Genomic DNA, 24,301 nt, shown 5'->3' on the forward strand with positions numbered 1-24,301 from the left:
TGGATTAAAGACAAATTCAATCAAAACGTTGAATTATAACTAACAGCACACAAATAACAGTACATTGCCTACACAATGATTAGACAAATATGTGCAGTTTATAAAATTGTTTTGCACTAGATAATATAACACTGGAATTAGTAATGTGTCAAAATAAATATTAAAAACGAACAGTGCCCTGCGAAAAATACATTCTGTGTTAGTCAGACATCAACTATAACAGGCATTCGTGAAGTGTTACATACAGTAGATATTTTTAAATTGCAAACCCAAGTCATAAAAAAAAAAAATTAAATATGGACAACACTTAGGAACTAAAACGTTGAAGATGTTGCGCGTACTTAAAGATCAACATTGCCCTCTTCTGGAGACACTGAGTACTACAAAATATAAATGAATAAAGCTCACAAATTCTTAAAAAACATATTCCTATTTTTAAGTTTTTTTTTGTCTACACTAAAAATCAAACAGATAAACAATATATAAGCTAAGTAAATCATACAATAAATAACAAATCACTAGATTTTCATGACTTTTCTTTTTTTTTAGACCTTTTTGGCTGTTTGCAACATATGTTTGCATGCAAACTATGTATATTTTTGGGAATTATTGATTAAAATGAAAAGTGTTGAAAAATACTGTTTCACAATAAAATATAACTTTGTATCGTAAAGGTGTATATTGGTCATTCAGCGTAGGTATTACTGCAAAAATTAATATGCATAGTCGTACAGACAGCTCTTAAAGGAATAGTTCACTATTTAAATTTAAGTCTCTTCTTCACACAAATCTGTCATATGGCTTCTTTTATGGTGTCCATTCACTTTCAAACATGCTTTTAAATTGCTCCTTTCATGTTAGATGATGGAAGACCATGGAGGAAAAAAAAATGTCATATGACTTTGGAATAAACAATGGCAGATTTATTATTCGTTCATTTATTTATACATAATTGTTTTGGGGTGAGCTATTCCTTTAAATGCAATTCATGGCATTAATAATTTTCTATTAATCTGTTAGGTAAAAATAAAACACACTTTAATCAGTATTACCAGTTCAACACACACTTGAATCTACTTCACAGTTTCTAAAATCACCGTTCTTCTTCACTGCTGGCTTCATATTCACATGCATTCCGTTGGATTTCACAGATGTATGATGTGCAAGGGTAAACATCTTCTCTTTTCACCCGTTTCCACAGAGCTGGACATTACGTAGCACCTAGTTGTTCGTCTCAAAAAACATGAAGTCCTGAAAAAAATGAAAATAAATCAAATATGTCATTCATAAGCTATACTATCAAAAATATTCTATGTACGCTCATACTCACAATGAGAAAGCAGGCTCCGATCATCACTGCCTTCATTCTCACATCAAGATCCATGGGGAACTGGATCCCAAAGTTGTCTGAATCCGTGAATGCCTCCCGGAGAAGTCCTGTCCACTGTTTGCTGATCTTTCCAATGCTGACTTCATCCATGGTCAGAATCTTCAAGGGAACACGATAAGTAGTAAACACCATTTAAAAATACTGAAATTGTGGGAAACTAATAAGTCAATGCAAATCCATGCTTATTTACTTGAAATATTGCATCCGCTGAACAACAGTTCCCCCTAGTGGGCATTTATAGAAAGAGCCGGATAGCCAGTAGACATAAATAGAAAGACAGAAAAAGTACAAATCTGAAGATCTCCAGTTAAATGCTATTGTTTTAACAGAGCTGAATTATTAATCACATATTTACATACTGACATATTCTTCATTAAGATGCTTCAGTAGTACAACACAAATAATAACAGTTGTCTATGGATGAACCAACGGTTATAATTATGATTATTATTATCATAATTATTAATTTATGCAATTTTTGTAGTATTTTCCTGACAATTAAGCACATTTCCCCATACAAATTGTAATGAATTTATTACAAAAAAAGGGTATTAAGAAAAATATAAAAGAAAAAAGGTACTGAGTTTATATCTCACAATTCTTTTTTTTGTAATTGCAAGAAAAAAAGTCATACATGTAAGATAAAAACAAATTCTGAGGCAGAATTACGAGATTTAAATTTAGAATTCAGAGAAAAAATAATAATTCTGGTTTAAAATTCAGAGAAGAACCAATTCTCACTTTTTTCTGAGTTTATATCTCACAATTCTGTCTTTTTTTTTTATTTTATTTTTTTTAAATTGCGAGAGAAAAAAGACAGAATTGTTTGTTAAAAGGCTGCAATTGCCTTTTTAATTTTAATTTTGTGGCCGAAAAAAAAAGAAAAACAGAATTGTGAGATATAAATTCATAATTCAGAGAAAAAAAAAGTCAGAATTGCGAGATACAAAAGGCAAAATTGTGCAATATTAACTTGGAATTGTAATAAAAAAAGTGAGTGTAGTGTTTTTTTGTTTGTTTGCTTATTTATTATTATTATTATTATTATTTATTTTTATTAATTTTTTTTTTACAGCGAGTTTATATCTTGCAATCCTGAGTTTAAAAAAAGGGGAAAAAACTCAGAATTGTGAGGAAAAAAAAAAACAAAAGTGTAAATTGTGAGATAAAATTCTTCCATAAAAACTTGCATAAATTAAGGATACAACATATAGTATAATGTTGTATGAATACATTGCAAGTTTCACATTACAGTAAATACAATTTGAGAAGACCATGTGCCTACTTGAAAATAATACTAAAAATAGGCTATAAAAATAGGCTTTATGTTCTTTAGGTGAAGTATAATTAGTTTTGTTTTTGGTAAAACATCAGTCTCAACTCACCAGCCTAAACAAAGCTTTCAAGGGAATTAAGGGCTGTGTGATACAGCAACAAAGCCATTCATTTTCAGTGAGAGTTACCAATTGTTGTTGTCTGTGACCGTTTGATCACAAGGTGCTTGAGTTGTTATACCTCAAAGTCCACGTCTGGCAGGCAGCTCCAGCCACAGAACGGCCCCTGGAGCTTGAGAACCGGCTCTCGGTGCTCATTCTCTATGGTGAACTTGGGGAAGAAAGGGTGCCACTGCTGTAGAATATATCCCACTGTGTTTCCAGGAGGAGCCTGGATCTCCAACTGAGACAGGAGAAATAAAGAGAGAGAAGAGGGTGAAAACAAGGAATAAACAAAACTGCTCCCTTAATCATACATATTCCAATATTTTCTCTGTGGTCTATATCAAAGCGACTCTCAGAACTAAATTCGCTTTTCAGAGCTGTTTTTGCCATCCAGGCAGATCACCTCTTGCAGACAACATGGGAAGCAGCAGGACATGCATTTCAGAGGACGGCTGACTGTGATGATCTCCTGTCCGAAGTTATCCAGGACACGGATGGTGAAGGATCGCAGCGGGCCGCAGCACTGACGGGTGAGACAGTCGTTCTCCTCCACCGCGTAAAACACGTTCTGACCCATGGAGTTACGGATCTCATATTTATTGTTGCTCTCGAAGCCTGCCAAAGCTGCATAAACCATACAGGTCTTATTCATTACATACCACATATTTGTGACCCTGGACCACAAAACTTAAGTCGCTGGGGTATATTTGTAGCAATAGCCAAAAATACATTGTATGGGTCAAAATTATCCATTTTTATTTTATGTCAAAAATATTTAGGGTATTAAGTAAAGATCATGTTCCAGAAAATATTTTGTAAATTTCTTACTGTACATATATCAAAACTTCATATTTGATTAGTAATATGCATTGCTAAGAACTTCATTTGGACAACTTTAAAGGCTATTTTCTCAATATTTAGATTTTTTTGCACCCTCAGCTTTCAGATGATGTATAAATCTCAATTAAAAAAAAAAAAAATGACACTTAAGACTGGTTTTGTGGTCCAGGGTCACATTTAGTATTAGGGCAAAAATAGGTATGTCTGTAAAAAAAAAAAAAAAAAAAAAAACTGTTATACATACCTTCAATAAGCTCAACTTTCTGTTTGATAAGAAGTTGATCTACCTAACGGAAAATAAATAAGATAGATAGATAGATAGATCGATTTTGAGTTATAGAAACATATTACATTCATAACCATGATCACATGATCACAACCATCATAGGGCAATATGCATTTACTTTTAAATTGTAACGTCTTTAGATATGAGTTTATTTTGTGCAGGATAAAAGATGATGATGATGATGATGCATGTGCTGTTATAGAAAATATATATAATTAATTGCTAATTCGGTTGTTATAGAACAACATGTATTTATTCACAGATGCTATCTTACCCGACTACTGGGGTAAGTTTTCCCCCAACCTGGGGCAAGATTGCCCCCTAAATATACAGAATTCATATATGACTTTTCATATAATTCTTATTAATATTTATTTATATTTAAAGTGTCATTACAGTAGACAAAATTAAATCAAATATTGTATTTTAAATTGTATTTTGAATTGTTTCAATTAATTAGCCTATAGGTTTTAATGAAAAGCAAAGACGTCTGAAATATATATCTAAATCATGGAAGTACTGAATAATAACCCCATTATGTATTAATCTTAATTTAACTCCACAAATCTAAAAACATTTATGTGTCCACAAATCTCTCATTATTAAATCATCAAATTAATGATGAAAAAACTATGAAAATTTATCAACACACACACACACACACACACACACACATACATATATATATATATATATATATATATATATATATATATATGTATATACATAATAATTATTAAATAAAATGTTAATTTACCTGTGTCAGGTAGTCTAATCCCGGTGGACAGCCTGGTATTCCTGGATTGGGAACCATATACATATTCGTCGGTTGCATGGCTGCCTTATCCTTATTGTGAAGACGATAAATATTTGTATATTGGTCAATGAAATTTTAGCAAATAACATGAACATGAACTTAAATTGTCTTAAAACATTGCAAATGATTTTGTACAAATTAAATGTAGGGTAGAGTGGGGGAAAACGCCCACCTACTGTTTTTCTCAAAATAACCACTAGATAAAGTCAAGATAAATTTTTATTGTAACTATGAACTACATTGGCAAGAGTGATGCATAAGTACTCAACATGGAACTTACACTGGTGATGTACTGAAGAGAAAACACATTTCACAGTAAATGATCTAATTTTCAGCAGTAAGAAAAAAAAATAAAAAAGTGTTTAAAAGCTTGATGTTTTGTAGAACATCACAGTTATATATGATATGAGAACAGTAGGGCCTGTAGATAGGAAGTATGTGTTATTTAAGAAAAATATTATTATATTTTCAGAATGACACATATATATATATATATATATATATATATATATATATACACACACAGTGCAGTGAAAAGGTTTTTGTCCCTTTACTGTTTTTTATTTATTTATTTTTGCATATGTGTCACACTTAAAAGATTCAGATTATCAAACAAATTTTAATATTACACAAAGATAATGCAAGTAAATACAAAATGCAGTTTTTAAATGATGATTTCATTTATTAACAGAAAAAAGCTGTCCAAACCTACCTGGCCCTACGTGAAAAAAATATAAGTGAACCTGTCTGACAAAGCGAAGCATGCTTAAAGAGCAACACATCATGCCACGATCTAAAGAAATTTAAGAACAGATGAGAAACAAAATAGTTGACGTATCAGTCTGGAAAGGGTTATAAAGCTATTTCTAAGGCTTTGGGACTCCAGCAAACCATGTCAGAGCCATTATCCACAAATGGAGAAAACTTGGAGCAGTGGTGAACCTTCCCAGGAGTGGCCGGCCTACCAAAATTACTCCAAGAGCACAAAGACGACTCATCCAGGAGGTCATAAAAGAACCCAGAACAACATCTAAAGAACTGCAGGCCTCACTTGCCTCAATTAAGTCAGTGTTCATGATTCAACAATTAGAAAGAGACTGGGCAAAAACAGTTCCAAGGCAAAAGCCATTGCTGACCAAAAAGAACACAAAGGCAAAAATATCTTGATTATCCCCAAGACTTTTGGGCAAATATTCTGTGGACTGATGAGACGAAAGTTGCACTTTTTGGAAGGTGTGTGTCCCGTTATATCTGGCGTACAACCAACACAGCATTTCATAAAAAGAACATCATACCAACAGTCAAACATGGTGATGGTAGTGTGATGGTCTGAGGATGCTTTGCAGCAGCAGGACCTGGATGACTTGCCATAATTGATGGAACCATGAATTCTGCACTCTATCAGAAAATCCTGAAGGAGAATGTCCGGCCATCAGTTTGTGACCTCAAGCTGAAGCGAACTTGGGTTATGCAGCAGGACAATGATCCCAAACACAGCAGCAAGGCCACCTCTAAATTAAGGTTTTGGAGTGGCCAAATCAAAGTCTGGACTTAAATCCAATTGAAATGCTGTGGCATGACCTTAAACAGTGCATTCATGCTCTCAAACCCTCCAATGTAGCTGAATTAAAACAATTCTGCAAAGAAGAGTGGGCCAAAATTCCTCCACAGCGATGTGAAAGACTCATTGCCAGTTATCACAAACGCTTGATTGCAGTTGTTGCTGCAAAGGGTGGCACAACCAGTTATTAGGTTTAGGGGGTAATTACTTTTTTTCACGTAGGGCCAAGCAAGTTTGGACAGCTTTTTTCCCTTAATGAATTAAATCATTATTTCAAAACTGCATTTTGTATTTACTCGGGTTATCTTTGTGTAATATTAAAATTTGTTTGATGATCTGAATCATTCAAGTGTGACAAATATGCCAAAAAAATTAATAAAATAAAAAACAGGAAGAGGGCGAAAATTGTGTGTGTGTGTGTGTGTGTATATATATATATATATATATATATATATATATATGACTTAATTATTGTAGTTACTCTGTTCTGAACGTCAAATCCTTTGTTTTTCCATCAAATGTATTCTAACTAGTTGGTTGAATAAACATATTTGGACTTTAGCAATATTTAATATTATTAATTTAATATTTAACAATCACTTTAAGTTAGCATCAGGTAGCTAGTCAGGTAGCCAGTTAGCATCATCTAACCCAATTTTTCAAATAGGCTATTATAATTTTGTAATTTATAATTAATGATTATATTATTTTTAATTTTAAGCTAAAACTGTCTGTACTCTGATTTTGCTGTAAACGTATCAAATTGTTTTGTCAGACTGGGGACATTTTACCTCACCCGCACGGGGGCAATTTATCCCACCTGTGGGGCACAACACACCTTGGTACAAATTTAATTTTTGTTAAAAATCCTACTTGGTTTATAATGTCATTGTCAAAACTATGGGAACTTTTATGAACACATTTAACTTTTGTTTAAAAAAAATAAAAATAAATCGCTTAATTAGTATAAAGTCATCAGATCTGTATGCATAAGCATTCAAGAATTAGAAAATAAAGTTTTGTGACAATAATAATTATCAAAAATATATATTTTCAGCAGTGTAACATTTAAACATTTATCCACTGAGAGAAAATAGAAGTCGTCTAAATTTAGACGACTATGTCTAGAAGACATAGAACCAGGCAAACATACAACACTATTTCATTCTAAATATACTGTATGGTTTTATGAATAGCCTGGAAACAAGAGAGTTATATAATTCATCTAATTTCTTAGTCTTTAAATGAGTATAATATAGCAACACGACCTGAAGAAACACAACAGTTTATGTCATGCAAGCAAGTGCGTTCAAGGCTGATCTGCCTGTAGTGACTGACCAGATTTTTTCCTCATACAAATAAAAATCAAACGCATGGTTTATAAGCTGCATGATGCTCGCGGTTGCCTTAAATCTGCTGTACAAATCTATTTACAGAAGATCAAAACTCACCTGCGTCTTCTTATGATAAGGACTATAACGGGCTGACTAAGAGTCTCGGCCCCATATTATGCACCACATCTCATTGGCTGGCATGATGCTCACGTGCTCCAAAGCTCTCTTTACGTCAATACGCTTCAGTCGAAATTTCCCGGAAGCGAATTAACAAATCCTACTATGGTAAGCCTTTTGCTCATGAATATTAATTACGTAATGTACAGTCACCGTGTAATACTATCTGATTGGCTGAAAGGCAGACGTTTGTAAGTGAGCGCCAGGAAAGTCTTGACTCATGAATATTAATTCGGTTAACGTCAGCATGTGCTAATTAATATTCATAATGGCTGGTTTTCAGCATAGTAGAATAAATAAATAAATAAATAAATAAAAATCTATTGCAGGAGGCAGTAGAGATGTTTGACACCTCCGCGAATCATAATGAGATTTGTTTCATGAGTTAAATGGATATACCACAGAACTGAATTTTGACCTAGTCATATATCGTAAAGTAAATATATTATATGTTATATTAGGGAATTGAACGCGTGCGTTTATCGCCAAAACCGTGTGTTAATCCACCTTATTTTTCAAAGCTATTTCCTGTTAATGCGCCAGACTTCTGAATCATTAGCCTAAATAAATAAATAACAAAGTGCAGTGAATTGTGTTATTTCTACGCCAGAAACCACTGTGTGTATAATTACAATCATAAAGTAAAATAATATGCTAACAAAGATCAGCTGCAATATTTAACAGCCTAACAAACTGTTTTTGAACAGCTAAAATAAATCAAACAGTTGACACCAGGTGAAAATGGCCTACGTTAAAAATAAGGTGGATAGGAACAAACAAAAAAGCCTACTTCAAAAACTCCCACCCTTTTTTCTACAACCATATTCTCCAAAAAATACGTCCCTAGCTTAAAGTCATTGCAACACAACAGGTAGCCTGTTGGTCAAGCTAGTCAATGGAACGATACAGCTTCAGGTGAAATCCCCGCTGTTATCATTTATAACTGCAAGACTTTTCTGCCGGGATACACTGAAAGGTTGATGAACCGATCAATTTGTGTGCAAGAGTTCATCAAAGAGGAAGGTAGATGGCAAAAACTGCTGTGAAGTCTGGACCATCACTTTACAGTATACCACGTGATAAACAGACCTTATCATGGCAGAGACTGCAAAATTACTGTAAGCCAATCTGAAAAGGTCAACTAGAGAACCAATTCAGTCAAAATCAGTTAGTCGGTAAAGGTAGTTGACAGTATAGTGCAATCACTCACAATTTGTACAGTACAGTTTACAGTTCTTGACCGTAAACTCTGCTCTACTCTCAGAATTTAAAGAATCGTCAATCATCACAAATTCATCAATCACACCTTTTTATACACACTAGAACAATGGTTCTCTACTTTTTTTTTTTTTAGCATTTTAATTAGAATATTTTAGATTATTTTAATTATTTATTTATTTTTGTTTGTTTATTCATTCATTAGTTTGATTTTAGTTGAATTATTTTAGCCACAGTCCCCTGGTTAAGAACCACTGACCTAGAAATGTCAGAAAACATCTTAGTTGCAGAGGCGGACAAAGTACACAACTCCATTACTTGAGTGAAAGTACAGATACTGCTGGTCAAATATTACTCCGTTACAAGTAAAATTTGTAAAGACAGATTTTTACTTAAGTAAAAGTACAGAAGTACTTGCTTTTAAAAGTACTTAAGTACCAAAAGTAAATTTCTTTTTTTATGTCAATGCACTGTTTTATTATTGTTGTATGTAATACTTGCAATACCTCTGAAGCAACTTAAAATACATTACACCTACTGAATACACTGACTAGCTTGTAGCATCTTTGGAATAAAGAGCTTTTAGAATGTTAAAACCTATGGGGAAAATAAATAAATAAATAAATAAATTATTATTTAACACCCCCACAAAAGCAGGATGGTAATGATCTCACACAGCTCTGGCAGTGTGTGCACACATCTATGTGTAGCCATTCATCCACATTTGAACAGAGTGGACAGTGAAATCCTGTAAATACAGAGTGATAAGGGGGACAAATTACACCTGCTTTAAAACCCAGCAACTGTAGCTGTATAACTTTACTACAGAAACACTGCTTTAACAAAAAAGCAAAACAGCAAGACTTATTTGACATCAAAACAAACATTTAAAAAATGCTGTCTAATCGCTCTCGCGGTACTTTGATGTCACACACAGAACGGTCTGTGCAGTGCTGCTTCAAGTCCAACACCTGTTGTGTTTAATTAGGACACGCACAACAGTTCTTCTGTGGCTTTATAGGTAATATTTTCAAGTACACAATTTAGCAAAATCAGACAATATTGTGTCTAATATACTGTATATATACCACATTATTGTATTATTGTACATTTATTGTAAATAAATATCACATTTGCAACTGGTCAGTGTTAAAAAATGCTGGGAAATCACTTCATGTAGCCCTACAAGAGTGATTACTGATAAACTGTCTGAAAAAAAGAAAGTCACGTTTTGGAGAAGAAAAAAATCACCCACTGACTTTCAAAGCTGCTACATAGTAACGACTTTCTACTTCGAGGACCTTGATAGAAATGTAGTGGAGTCAAAAGTACAATATTTGTCTTTCAGATGTAGTGAAGTTAAAGTCATAAGTTTCCAGAAAAAAATAATACTCAAGTAAAGTACAGATACTCAAAAAGTGTACTTAAGTACAATAATCAAGTAAATGTATTTAGTTACTGTCTGCCTGAATTCAGCCCACAGTCTGTGCTTTTAAAATTTTGGATGGCTTAATGCTAATATAAAGTGACACAATAGTGAGTGCCACACAATTTTACAATATTTTAATTTGAGTCAGTTCATGTCTTTTTTTCTTTTTCTTTTTTCTTAGGTATGTGATGATAATAAAAGTGGTATAATACATTTTATGTTATGTCATGCTATCATTTAATTAATTAATTAATTAATTAATTCATTAATTCACTCATTTTTTGAGGTGTGTGATGGAAAATATGGCAGTATCTGTATCAGTATCAAAATAAAGTGTTACACTACAGTGGCCACAGGAGTGCAGTATTGAGCTAACACACAGCCATGGCCACAATCAGTGGAGAAACTGTCCAATAATTGTGTGAGTGATCTGGTTGTGGGACTACTTGGTTCAAGTCATGGCTCTATCTGAAACTTTCCCGTATGCCCATAGTGCAGTATGTGAGGCAACTGGCATTTGCACTTGTGTCCAACACTATAATGAACATTATCGAGTGTACTCATTCACCTGAAAAAAATAGTATACAATTGATGTACACTAAACTGCTAGCTACTAGACAATACGCATGCACTGTGAGCTTCACACCAAATGAATTTCCGCATCTTGTCTGAAGTACTTCTGATGTTGGAATTTGCTCACTCATTTCCATTCACTCATTCAAATGGACTATGTTAGAGGAGTAATGTAGGGAAGGGTGAAAAGAGGGTATGGGGGTGATTTAAGATACATCCCAAAAGTGTGTCTGACTCAAGACTAGTTTGACCAAATTATTACAAAGAATAAAACTATTACCACATATATTTATTATAGGGAGGGAAAAAACAAACAAACAAAAAAACACATTAACCCTTATAATTGATGCAAAGAGGATTCCCCCCCCCCTCAATGCTAGTTTATGTTATTTGTATTTATTTATTTATTTTTTGTTCACACAGAGTATAACAACTTTCCAAAAACATTTAGAAAATTTGATGATTTTGAAAACCTGTGCTAATTGAAAGAAAACAACTTGAAATAAGACTGAATCCAAGATATAGTGATACTATACCATAATGAGAGATTTACAAGCAATTTTTAATTGCTTGGAATGCCAAATTAGGTAAATGCCATTTGTTTTTTAGGTCTAGATTCAAGTTGGTTTAAAGCAGTGCTTCTCAGCTGGTAAATACCAAAATAGGATGACAAGTCTGTTGCAATAGGACAAAAGAGAACTGAAATATGGTCAGGCTATTTAGTTACAACATGATTTGTGTAGTCCACAATGTCACCCAGCAATTTTTAAGCATGCTTAGACTATTACCACCTTAGTTACTTACAGGAATAGGCTGCATTTAACCATGACTCACATTCGGAGCAAACACTGTTTGCCTGTCCTACATTGTACTTGGTAGGGCATGATAACTTTTCAAAATTATGAGGTCAGAGAGTGTTCTATTACCGAACAGGGAGAATGTGGATTAAACCTGTCTGGCTAAAAATGATCAGTAAAGTAGGCTAAAAATCTTCTCTGCTGGTGCTGAAGATGTAGACAATGGCAACTTTTAATCCAGTGTATTAAATTGTGGGAATCTGTCCCTGTTTTTAGCTCAAAAGACAAATCCTGCATCACTTCCTGGAAAACGTGAAGGACTTTGGTGCTAATTTAAAAAGGTTTAAACTTTCACTAATAATAATAATAATAATAATAATAAATAAATAAATAAATAATAAAATCTTGCAGATAATAAGCATGCAGATCCATTTGCAAGCTTTATTAGACAGAGACGTGGTCAAAAACACAGGCAGGGTCGAAACACCAGCAAACAGGTATGGCACGGGCAAAAAACAAGAGCAGTCCAGTGAACAGAAGGGGTCGATCTGCGACGAACGTGATCCAGAGAGCAAAACAAAGAGAGATAATCCAGGTACACGATAATAGTCCAGCCAGGGGCAAACAGAGTCCAAACGACAAGACGAGAGAGAGATATATCCAAGGCAGGCTATAAACTTAAGGGAAGGCAGAGAACAGACAAGAAACGAGATACACAGGCTAGGATCAAGACACAAATGACTCAGGCAATAAACAGGATAAACTTGACTCAGACTCAGAAAACATGGAATAGCTCCCTAATGTAGCTATCACTAGGAGAGTGATAAACGCTAAACAATACTTGGCAGTTTGAGAAGGACCTGAGTGGGTGTAATATAGTGTGTGTGTGATTGGTTACAGCTGTGTGCAATCAGTGCAATGGATGATGGGAAATGCAGTCCAGAGTGACGTGCAACAGTCTGTGTGGTGTGATAATCATTATGATGGAAGGGCGACCTCTGGTGGAAGTCCATGAACCGGATAAAAATGGTTGCAAACAAAGTCATGTGGTTATTTGACAAACCAGCGCTGGGTAAATATTGGACAGAACACATGCTGGGTTATTTTGACCCAGCTGGTTAGGTTAAACATTTTTACCTACCATGCTGGGTTGTTTTATTTAAGTCAACTAATGTTTAAAAAATATATTATATTGCTGGCCAGAGCCGATCCTCCCTATACACAGGGAGGCCCCCTTGCTCTCAAAGATGTTTTAATTTTAGTTTAATTTTTGAATTTGGCCAGCGGTTATGAAAACATGAATAATCATTTATTTTAATGCGGTGAGCTGTCACCCTCTCTACGTAAAAATCAGTCAAATCCTGTAAGGTGACTGTCGTACAGTCTCTTGCTCTAGACAAAAAAAAAAAAAAACAAGTTGAAAGCGTACCGAGCTGCGGAAGAGATTTCTCGAGCGCTTTCCCTGAGCGTGATTCGAGACGGAGTGAAACACGGACAAATGCGTTTCATCCATTCTTTCAAAACCTGCCCATAAACAAACAGTTCTGAGATTAGAGAACATATTTTAACATCACATTAAATTTAACTCAGTATTATAACGAAATAAAATTAATTTATGTTATGCAGGGCAAAAGTCGTTTCCATCATGCAAAACTACCGCTGCTGACGCTGCTTACTGATATCTCGTCCTTATGTTGCATTGCGTAAAATAATACAATTTACAGCACAGTAAAGACTTTATAAATTAAATAAAATGTTTGCAAACCTTTATTTAGCTTAAGAAGTGCACCAAATTGGTGACGGCGGTGGCAGCGGCAGCGCTGAGAACCGCTCTCTCCCGTTGGACTCAAAAAGCCCATGCTCTGACTGTAACTCAGCAGCTGCATTGCTTCTTTGAAGACCAGCTCAACAGTGGTTGGGTAGAAAAGAAAAAAAAAACTGCATTAAAAATGACCCATCAACTTATTTACAGAAAAACTGCAAGAACCTGGGTAAAAAAAATAACCCAATAAAATAACCCAACAAGGTTATTTTTTTTAGAGTGTACAAGTTTCAGAAAGTTTTTTCATGACGCCATGAAGGGTGGAACTCCTTGTATGGGCAGTTCTCCCGGAAGAACGTGCCCGCGCACACATTGACCAGCGCGAGAGCAAGAGCGCACCCATCAACGTGCTTCATTCAGCTGCGCTGCATGGGACTTGATTGGGAAGAATTTCTCCAAAGAAATATGTTTTTGGTTATGAGGAAAATATATCCTTGTTCAGCTTCCCAAAGAAGCCAGCGTTACGTGGATGCTGTTTGTTTTTCTGGTGCAGCAACGGAGTTTTGCAAATGTATTTGTTGATGAACATTTTATAAACAAGGCCCAGTTCAACGCTGAATTTGCACATCATATGATACTGAAACGGCCCCAGCAATAACAGATCCCTGCCATAAATCGGAACTGCAAACGGTAAGTGAAACGGCATCAAATGTCTGTGTTTTGTTGACAATCGGCACTCAAGTGCTCATCACCCTTTAACTCCACCCACAGCATGCCTCCAGGAGCTCGGCTGTTTTCAGAGAGAATCGTAAAACTGTATCTTTCTAAATATGCTAAAACTAAAGACTCTTTGGAGATATGAAGGATTCAATACTACTTTATAGGTACTCAAGATTAACATGAGATTGGGTGAATTGAGTGTGTTATGAAGTTGCAATTTTGAATAAATTTGGTCTGGTGAGTCAATGATTCACTGATCCGTTCATAAAAACAGTTTCTCCCTGCGTCCTAATGTGCATACTAGCCACCCTGTCTGCCCTAAATAGTATTGAAAATTACTAATATCACATAGAATTTAGGACACAGGCTCTTACTTCGTTCCTGAATGAATCAGCCATTTTGAAAGAATCAATTGAATAAATGACTCAGCGACTCACTTATTAAGACAGTGGCTGCATCCGAAAAACTGGAAAATGCTGCCTTCAGATAGATTCTTTTCTGCCTTTGATATCCCACAACCCTGTGCGATCCATTCTGTGACAGTTAAGATAAAAAATAAAGATGGCGTCTGAGAGTTGCGGTCGGTGGTCAGTTTCTGTGTAAGTGTACGTTTTTGATAAACGTTTTCCACTTTTGATGTCATTTCTAGTGGGAAATTACTATTGCAGTAATTAAATATTCACCCAGTTATCACCAAAGCTCTCTATATTTTGCTGTAGATCATTAAACTGTTACGCTGCCTCAGAAATCTGTCCGAAATCAGTTTTGTGAGGTGCCTTCGTGCGCAAATGCTGCCTGCAAGTCATTGCCTGATAGGGCAGTGAGGCAACAAGTCAGCTGCCTAAGTTTTTGGATGCAGCCAGTGGCTTGCCACCACCTACTGGCAATTTTAGTTTCATATTTAAAAGTATCATTCTATTTTTGTCTCTCATTTCATATTTCTGTATTCCACTTTTTATATTTAAAACATTAGTGCAAATATATATTTATATTTAAAAAACAACTGCCAAAAAGTGTATAGCCTTGGCTTTTTTTTTTTTTTTTTTTTTTTTTAAATAAAGGCATTTAGACAAAATAGCTTTTAAACATTATTATTATTGTATTTATTTTTATCCTGTGTATTCTGACACATACATGGATGTCTCAGCCCTGATAAGGCCAACACAAGGTGGAAGATTTGATGACCGAGAAAGTCCTAGTAGTAACGCCCAAGTTGCTTCTTTTGTGGTGAACAGGTAAGTGAATTAATTATTGTGCAGACCGCTCTCAAAAACTCACTTGTATTGGTGTAATTTACATAAATCTCAGAGACAATAATGCTGAATCAGAAGTCATTGTAAGTGAAGCGTCCTACACCATTGTGGTATTGTTGGTACATGAATAACAGCAACGCTAGTGTAAGCTGAAGAACTACTGAATGCACCTTTAGAGGAGCCTTCTGAATTGTTTTTTTTTTTTTTTTTATAAAGCATATGAAAAATTAAGCTACCATTGACTGCTAATTCTCCCCTCTAGCTCAAATATCATTCATGGTTGTGCACATAGCCTATTATAAAGCATATTAATGCACCATCAAACTATTGTATCAATGTGTCTACAGCGGGGAAAAAAATAAAAATAGAGCCCATATAATCAGTGATGCTAATTACACTTCATGCAGAGCAATGCCACAACTTCAGTAAACGAATGCCCCCATTACATTTCTGATGTACTCCATGTGCTTGTGCTACTTCCGACAACAGTAGAAATGGATTCAGAACTTCTGCTTTGCTGCATGCAGTGCACACAGTCGATGTAGACACGCTGTATGACCTCAGACTTGGAATGTAGTGCACAGGTTGTTTTTGAATGGAAAAGAACCAGGTGAACATTCTTCAGAATATCTTCTTTTGTGTTCCATCCATAGTTGGAAATACATTTTACAGGTGTAGAAAAAAAACAACAACAACAACAAAAAAAACATTAAACACTTAAAACAATTCAGAAATAAAATGTTCCATGAACAATGTATATGTGCTAATGTTTTGAGAACAAAATACCAAATAACCAAAGTTCTGAGAACATTCCTTGATAGTAACCAGCAAAAAACACAAAAGCATCAAATTTAAAGTGAGCAGTCGGTGAGAAATCACCAGTCTGTTCTGTTTACAACTATATTAACGTTCACAAAAAAACACACATTTACATATGTGGAATTAGATCTGTTTAAACATGTAAATGAACTACCCAAGCTCATTAAAGTAAGTTAAATGAAGGTGTCCTGAAATACAAATATTGATCCCTCCGCGTATCACTAATGAGAACATATGAGCATCTTCAAATATGAGCATATTAAACTATATTCAATAACCATATGCACACTTGCTTGCAAAGTGCCACTAAATATTTTATTCCATTTTGTATTCGCAGGTGCATAGACAAATAAATGAATAAAAGTATAAATTATTAATTAAGCTGTCAAGGTATCCTCTGTATGTTTGCATCATTTGGAGTAAGATTCCCTCGCATTGGTGTCGCGGAACAATCAAACAACATTTACGCACTGTGTTTGAGATGAACCCAGACACCAACTGAACAAACACACAAAGTCATTGGGTGTCATTAAAAGCATGAGAGGTTGTCTGAGCACACATTTCTGCACTGATCCCATAGCGAGTGTGTGTTTGTGTGTGTTTATTGTGTGTATTTGAGCATATGAGGGTTCTGTGCTTTATTCACTTGGGTAATCTGGCGGCCAGTCCTAACGAGGTTGTCACAAACCCCTATAATGAGCCTCAAAAAGATGAATGTAAAAATGTATCCATTACTGGGCCTTCATCTTCCTGTTCATTAGCTTAGCATAAGGTTACAATACATTACTCTAGCGCCTAACAACACCTCTCGCTACCCTAAGGAAGAAAACCTCCATTGAGTGAGTAAGTCTAGTCTCATGAAACAACAATATGCACATTTGGGAATTATCATAACGGTGCTATGCAGATATGCTGTCTCTCTATTTCTCATCTTTCTATTGTATCTCTTCTTTCTTTGTCTTGGTGTCTTCTTTTGCTGAGCGGAGACAGTATGGTTCGTTTTGGCAGGCGGCCTCTGTTTCCACGGCAACTTTATAATTGCTTTGGAAGCAGTCCAGACGCTACTGGATGCCGAGGAATTATTGATGTCAAAAAGAAACATGTATGAAATGAGGAAATATGTATGCAGCCATATGGTCCTGTGCACATCCGTGTACAATGAAATCGTAGTGTTGCCTTTGCGATGTTTTTCAAAGACAATTAAAATGTCACAACACATGCTCTATAAAATGCTTAAATGATTGGGTGTATTATAGCTCCATTAGGGCATTTTACATGTCACAATATTACTTCACCTGATCTAAGTGTGAAATCAAATTCTTGGAGTTCTTAATGACTGCTGAATCTTTGAAGCCATAAAGGTGACAATCTGTGTGTGGAATAATGAGAATACTGTATAAACATGCACCCTTTTGTGCCAATCCAAATTAAATTCAATCAGATTTGTTTAGAAAAATCTGTATTGTACTGCACTGTGCATGTACATGAGATTAAAAAAAAAAAAAAAAAATCCTTGAAGTTTTTATTATGCTTCTATAAATAATCTAACATAAATTTTATAGGTTATATTAAATAATATTTAATATTAAATTTATAATTAATTATCAATTGAATTATATTTTTCTGTTAATTAATTATATATATATATATATATATATATATATATATATATATATATATAGTTCTATATAATATACAATTATAATTTAATAATACACTGTTTAATAATAAGTAATTTGATAATAATAATAATAATAATAATAATACATTTAAATAAGTATGAACTAAAATCAAATGAAAAAAAATAGATTAAAACTTGAATTAAAAAATGGAAATGTTGCATTGAAACTAACTGAAATAAAATAAGTTTAAGTCAAAGTACTAAAATTCCTAAAACTGAAATTAATAATAGAGCTAAATAGAAATATATAACAAATACTAATAAAATGACAAAAGCATGTAACAAAATTACTAAACGTTAAACTAAAATTTAAATGAAAATATAGAAAATAAAAGCTAATTTAAAATATTATTAAATACGATGGAAATATACTACTACTACTACTACTACTACTATCTAAAATAACACTAATGGATCAGTGATTATTTTAATCTTATTTGATTGACTTCAATCAGTTAATATTTTTCTCATTCCTATTAAACTATCGGAATATTAGGCCACATGTAAGCATATAGCTACTGCAAAGGTTTCTGGTTTGAGTAATTTCCTCAAGAAGTAGGACAGTGCTGGTTTGACGAAGAATCTTCTAAGTTGTATCACCTCCTCTGTAAGATGTTCCTCTTCTGCCCAAATGCTGCAAGAGTCATAGACACATTAACCAGGGCTCTGGTGACACTCATTAAAGTAACATATTGTGTCCCCAGGTGAATTAGCAGGCAAATGTTTTATTGCTATACATAGGTGTGAAAATATCGTTATAGTGTGAGGAAAAAACACGCAATCCCCTTTGTCTCCAATACTGTGGCTGTTTTCTCATTGTGTTATGAAAGAACATGTGCTAATAGGAGATGAAACTGACTTCCTGGCTTGTCTTTTTTCCTCTCTTTGCTTTTGTGAGGCTAATTTATGCTCTGTGAGTCCCTCTTGGGTGAGAAGAGGCTGAGATTGGTGTGAAGTTTGCTGAATGGAGCAGGGGCCAACAGGCTTGCCAAACACACACGCGAGTGCTAACAGTACAAAGACAGTATTCGCAGCTGTGGGCAGAAGATGTGGGCTACGATAGAACTGTGCTAAATATTTTAACTCATCAAGATCGCGGGTCAAGATCGTGTCACTGCCATATGATTAGTAGTGTTTGCTAAGGCAAGCATTTGTTAGCATTTCTGAACTCTGAACTAATGCTGCCTTCACGTGCTATCGGAATTATTGTAAATACGAGTTTCCTTATCAGAAATTAGACGTGAACCCCTCTCAAGATGTATTTACTACTTAGAAACTCGGAAATAATTTTGATACCATAGCTTCTGATTTGGGCGGGCCATAGCTAAACTTTAAATATGGTGGAGGGGACAACATTGCTGCCATCTACGATATTCTCACAACTACATCACTGTGTCTTAGGCCTGGTTCTACGTGGGTGCTAAGCACCCTCAAACGAAATCATTAGCATCAGTTAAAGCTGTAATAATGGCTTTTTATTGCAGATTTGGCAAACTATCCAGCGCCTTATGGTTTGTGCTCTGAAGACCGATTTCTATTTCAACATGTTTTTGTTGCATTGAGCAATGTAGCCAATCATGGACATATCTGTTGATTTCTTGAATCAGAGGTGTTAGAATCCACTCACCGCACAAATCGTGAGTTTTTGGTCAGGTTCAGCACAAATTGTCTCATAAGTAAGTGTAGATGTGATGTAAATAAGATATCCGTTGTGCAGCATAGAGAACTTCATTGATTGTAACGTATCTTTGTGAGATTGCTATGAACTAAGATGGGTGTGGTTAGAGCACCCTCACTAATTTAAGAAGCACCCTGAGTGATTTGTCTTGTCGCTAAAGTAGTGTATTTATAGGCTATATATGAACAATAATTTGAAGCATATTGTATGTTTTATAAACAGTGAAATATGCATATTTGACTGAAATTCTAGAATTGTCATTTTAGATTTTATTATTTTCGACTACAAAGCACTTAAATGCGGCAAGCTCATAATGATGACTTCATAAATGGGAAATAGGACATTTCAGATAGCACATGACACATGAAGGCAGCATAATTCTTAGTATAAATTTTAACATGTAGCTTTAGCATCAGTTTGGCTCACTATTTTCACCTGGTGGATAATAAAATAAGTAAAAAAATACCACTGAATAAGGGGGCATTTACACTACTTATTGTGCATTTTGGTGATACCATCTTCTCTGTGTAAAATACGAAAAAGCTAATTTGTGAAAATGGTGATCTTATGTGTGTGTATCATTTTTGTGATCAACTTTCTTTTTTTTTTTTTCTTTTTCCCAAATCAACTTCCACTCAAACAAAACAACAGGGAGGGGGGAACAACAGACACGCCATGAAGTGAGCAGAGTCCCACCACATGCATTTCTGCCCAATGTAGACCAAGAGGGCTGGACAAATGGCCGATTTCAAAATAAAAAAAATAAAGTTGTGCCATAAGGGTGTCACAGTGGACACAGACACAGACACAGACACAGACACAGACACAGACACAGACACAGACACAGACACAGACACAGACACAGACACAGACACAGACACAGACACAGACACAGACACAGGTGAGTAACAAGTAGACCAGACGAAAACTAACTAAACAGGCAGGAACTAAATACACAGGACAATTACTGATAATGACAAAAACAGGGCTGGACAAGACTTAACTAATAATCACACTTAACAAGGACAGGAACATGACCAAATAAGGAAACAAGAGGCGGGAACACATGACACACACGACAGAGGACTGACAAAGGTGAAAGGTCCTCCCATCATACGTTCTACCCTTTTTAGAAAAAAAAGTGAAGTCCTTAGATGTAGTATTCTGGATTCTCCAAAGATCGATTACATTAAGTTCAGTGATAAATTTATTCAATAACTTAGAGGATGGGTTAGCTGTAGTATCAGGGTGAGATTTATCCAGTGCAGGATTTAAAACAGAATTAAAATCACCACCCATCCAGACAATCAATCTGCTCAAGTAATATATTGGAAATATTAGTGAAAATGCACTCATTCGGGCAGTAAATGGAGACCAGTGCTAACCTGTCATTATGTATTTTACAGCGTATAAAAACAAATCTACCTTCATCATAATTCCCGGTATGTTCAATAGTTAAATGTAACTTCCTATCGACTAAGATAAGCACCCCCTTAGTTTTATTATGAGCACAAGAGAAGGCTGCCAGTTTGTAATACTTGTTTTGAAAACGTGCCACATCACATTGTTTTAAATGAGACTCTTGTATCAGGGCACAGGAAATTGATTTACGGTGTAAATATTCTAATATAATGCTTAATAGGAGAATTTTGGCCATTCACATTCAATGATAAGATATTCAGAACATGCATTGTGTGTTTGAAATGCCAAGATTCTGTCTACGTGAAGAGAAACAAAATCAGTGCCATACTGCCAGTGACATGTAAACATTAGTATGTATCCTAGATACCAATCCACCTAGATGCATAGTCATTTTAAAAGAAAAGCAGAATAAATAAAATGATTGATGTCTGTTGAAGAAAAAAAAAAAAAAGGAACAACAAACAATTGCGTATAAAAACCAAAGCAGACCACACATTACAGAGAGTGTAGGTCTGCATAAACAACAGAAACAAATGTTGATGCGTCACCAGTCCACTTCAACACAAGACATGTCCCCAAAAGTCCCACTGAGCCAAAAACGTAGTGTTTGAACCTGCTCTCCATCAGCCTGAAGAATAATAATAATAATAAAGAAAAATAAAGAAAACAAATCATTATTATTTACCAATCATCGGACAAACGTACAGGGCAGGGGCAAGATTCCAAAAAGAAATGAACAAGTGTCCATGGCCACGTTGTTATTGTCCTCTTCAGGGCAGTTAGGATCAACACAGACCTCATCGTTAATTTTCTCTCGTTCAGCTGAGAGGATGGAGACGCTAGACAACGCCTTCCCGCTGCTTTGTAGCGCTGCAGAATACGTCTTGAGTGAAGTAACAAAATCCCCTGCCTTTTGAGGAGAGTCGGACATCATTTGCTCACCTTTGTGCTGTAGTTTAATTACCGCCGGATAAGTGAGGAAACACTGGAGACCAAGTGCTGTCATCTTCTTCAAGACTGGATTTAAGCTCTTTCTCTGGTGGAATCTTAGATTTTTTTCTTTATTGGCGATTGTTCACTCTCTCTTTACTGGCTGTCCTTGACTGCTGGGGTATTCATAGTGAGCTAAATAAAATGTGGTTCAAAATTTACTGTCAGGATGTATACAATTTCTGACAAAGTCAGCAGAGTGAAGGACTATATGTGCATTGCCGCAAAAGGGTCACATCATTTCTCTATTTATTTATTTATTTTTACAAAGTAACATCGCTAACAACTGGCCTGGCATTCATTATACAGAGTTTAAAGTCATTTTCATAGATTTGTATGAATGGATTGTTTTGACAACATTTTTGTCTGTACATGAAAAACGCAAAGGAAAAACCTTTCCATTTTTAGCACATCATTGTCATGTAAGTGTGGCAGGAGGGGCAAGTTTTCTTGCGTCATTATTGGTTTAACCTATGGCCAGCGCACCTGGACTATAAAAACGGGAGCATATGTGCTACCTGGGGTGTGTCATTGGTGAACCACTGTGGTTCGCTAAGGCGCTTTTGTCACTTCCCGGAACTGGATGAGAGTACTTGAGACAGTAAGGAGAACGCGCTTCTAGTTGTGTTATAGGTTACAGCATGTTTAGTTACGAGCGGTATACTGTCTAACGTAGGCTTTAGAAACGATTTGTGTGGAGAGTGCTTCTGTCCTTACTCTACGAGTTTTATTTCCGTGCCGCTCGTTGCGGTCTATACAGGCTGGGTGTAGACGGAGAAGAAGGTAGGGAAGAGGATTTGTTAATTTCTCATTAACTGTTCTAGTTAGGTGATGTACGCTGGTTTAATTGGGGAAAATGGCTAATTCTCTCCCTTTCTCAGCTGGGGAAAACCTGACGCAGTTGTTGGATCTGTGTTTTCTGCACTGGCCTTTGCTGGAAAAGTACAGTTTTGTTGGCTCTTGATAAAACCTTAATCCCCTCGATGATCGGTAAGTATTTGTTTCTGTATGTAAACATTGGGATGGGAGAGAACAAATATAACAGAGTAACAGTCTCTTTGTTTATGGGTTTGGTGACAGCCTGTAACTGCATTCCAGTCGGGGTGCTTCAAATTAATTTACGACTGCAGTGCTGTCCTGTTTCCAAATTTAATTTTCCTTTAATTGTTTTTTGTTTGCTCTTCTCAGTTGTAATTCTATTTTTGTTTCTGAAGTTTGAATGATTTAATTAGTTTATAAAGTTTGTATTTTTGTATTTTTGTTTTCCTTGATTTTCTTTTCTATATTTGTATGTTGTTGGAACTGTGGTTTTGTTTCAAGTAATTATTTATTTGTTGACTCGTTGTTTGTAAAATTAGGTTTATTTGATTTGTTCTTTTTGACTGAGCTCATAATCCAACCAGTTCCCAGAGTGGTTGTTTATTTGATGTGTACCCTCTTTGTCGTGGCAGGGCCTGAGCACCAGGGGCAGAGGACTGATTCTATTTTAGGTGGCGGTATCTTCCTCACCGTGTGCAGTGACTTGTTTTAACATTTGGTTGTGTGTGTGTGTGTGTACACAGTGATGTGAAGTGATTCACCTGTGGGTAGTGTGGCTTGACTATCCGCCTCTACTGGTAAGCTCTAGTCCCTGGCCCTTGATTTGTTTCAGGACTCTGAGTGGCCAAAGTTCTGAAACTGATGTTTCAGTATTTATTAACCTTGTTTTTATTCGCAATTTGTCAATAAAGAGATCATTTTTGTATTATTACCCTTGTCTCTGACTCTAACTGGTGATACGAATCTGTGTATGCCACTGGGGGTGGTTCATTTTAATTCTGTGGGTGGAATTCCTATAGTGGCGTAGTCGGGGTGAAACTGGCCTCTTGTTCAGTTCCCATTGTATTTGAAATATAAAATCTTACTTGCCCTCGTTCTCTCATGCCACATAAGCATACCCTAACAGAAGGCTCTTTTCACTTGTAATGTAGCATGTAAGCAGCCATACAGCAACCACTCATAATTCCTTAGTTAGCTTTTAGCAAAATGCTAAAAACGCCTAAACACATTAGCAGTTGCATAATAGGCTCCAACATCTTAGCAACTAGGGTTTGAATCACAGTGGTCTGACTCTTC

The 24,301-nt window shown here is 35.3% G+C and overlaps 1 protein-coding gene and 1 long non-coding RNA gene across 2 annotated transcripts; one reads left to right on the forward strand and one right to left on the reverse strand.

Annotated features, from left to right (window-relative positions):
* Nucleotides 1-901: 901 nt before the first annotated feature.
* On the reverse strand, nucleotides 902-7,936 carry si:ch73-206p6.1 (phospholipid scramblase 1). The gene is made up of 7 exons (XM_058764593.1): nucleotides 7,785-7,936; nucleotides 4,713-4,802; nucleotides 3,914-3,956; nucleotides 3,233-3,453; nucleotides 2,906-3,067; nucleotides 1,331-1,489; nucleotides 902-1,251 (listed from the first exon to the last, which is right to left on the reverse strand). Exons 2-7 carry the CDS (start codon nucleotides 4,788-4,790, stop codon nucleotides 1,222-1,224), a joined length of 693 nt encoding a protein of 230 aa, XP_058620576.1. The 5' UTR covers nucleotides 4,791-4,802; nucleotides 7,785-7,936; the 3' UTR covers nucleotides 902-1,221.
* Nucleotides 7,937-22,603: 14,667 nt separating this feature from the next.
* On the forward strand, nucleotides 22,604-23,905 carry LOC131533625 (uncharacterized). The gene is made up of 3 exons (XR_009269174.1): nucleotides 22,604-22,969; nucleotides 23,068-23,176; nucleotides 23,638-23,905. It is a non-coding gene; the product is annotated as an uncharacterized LOC131533625 (long non-coding RNA).
* The last annotated feature ends 396 nt before the right edge of the window (nucleotides 23,906-24,301 follow it).

Source organism: Onychostoma macrolepis, chromosome 24 (assembly GCF_012432095.1).
Source record: "Onychostoma macrolepis isolate SWU-2019 chromosome 24, ASM1243209v1, whole genome shotgun sequence".
NCBI lineage: Eukaryota > Metazoa > Chordata > Actinopteri > Cypriniformes > Cyprinidae > Onychostoma > Onychostoma macrolepis.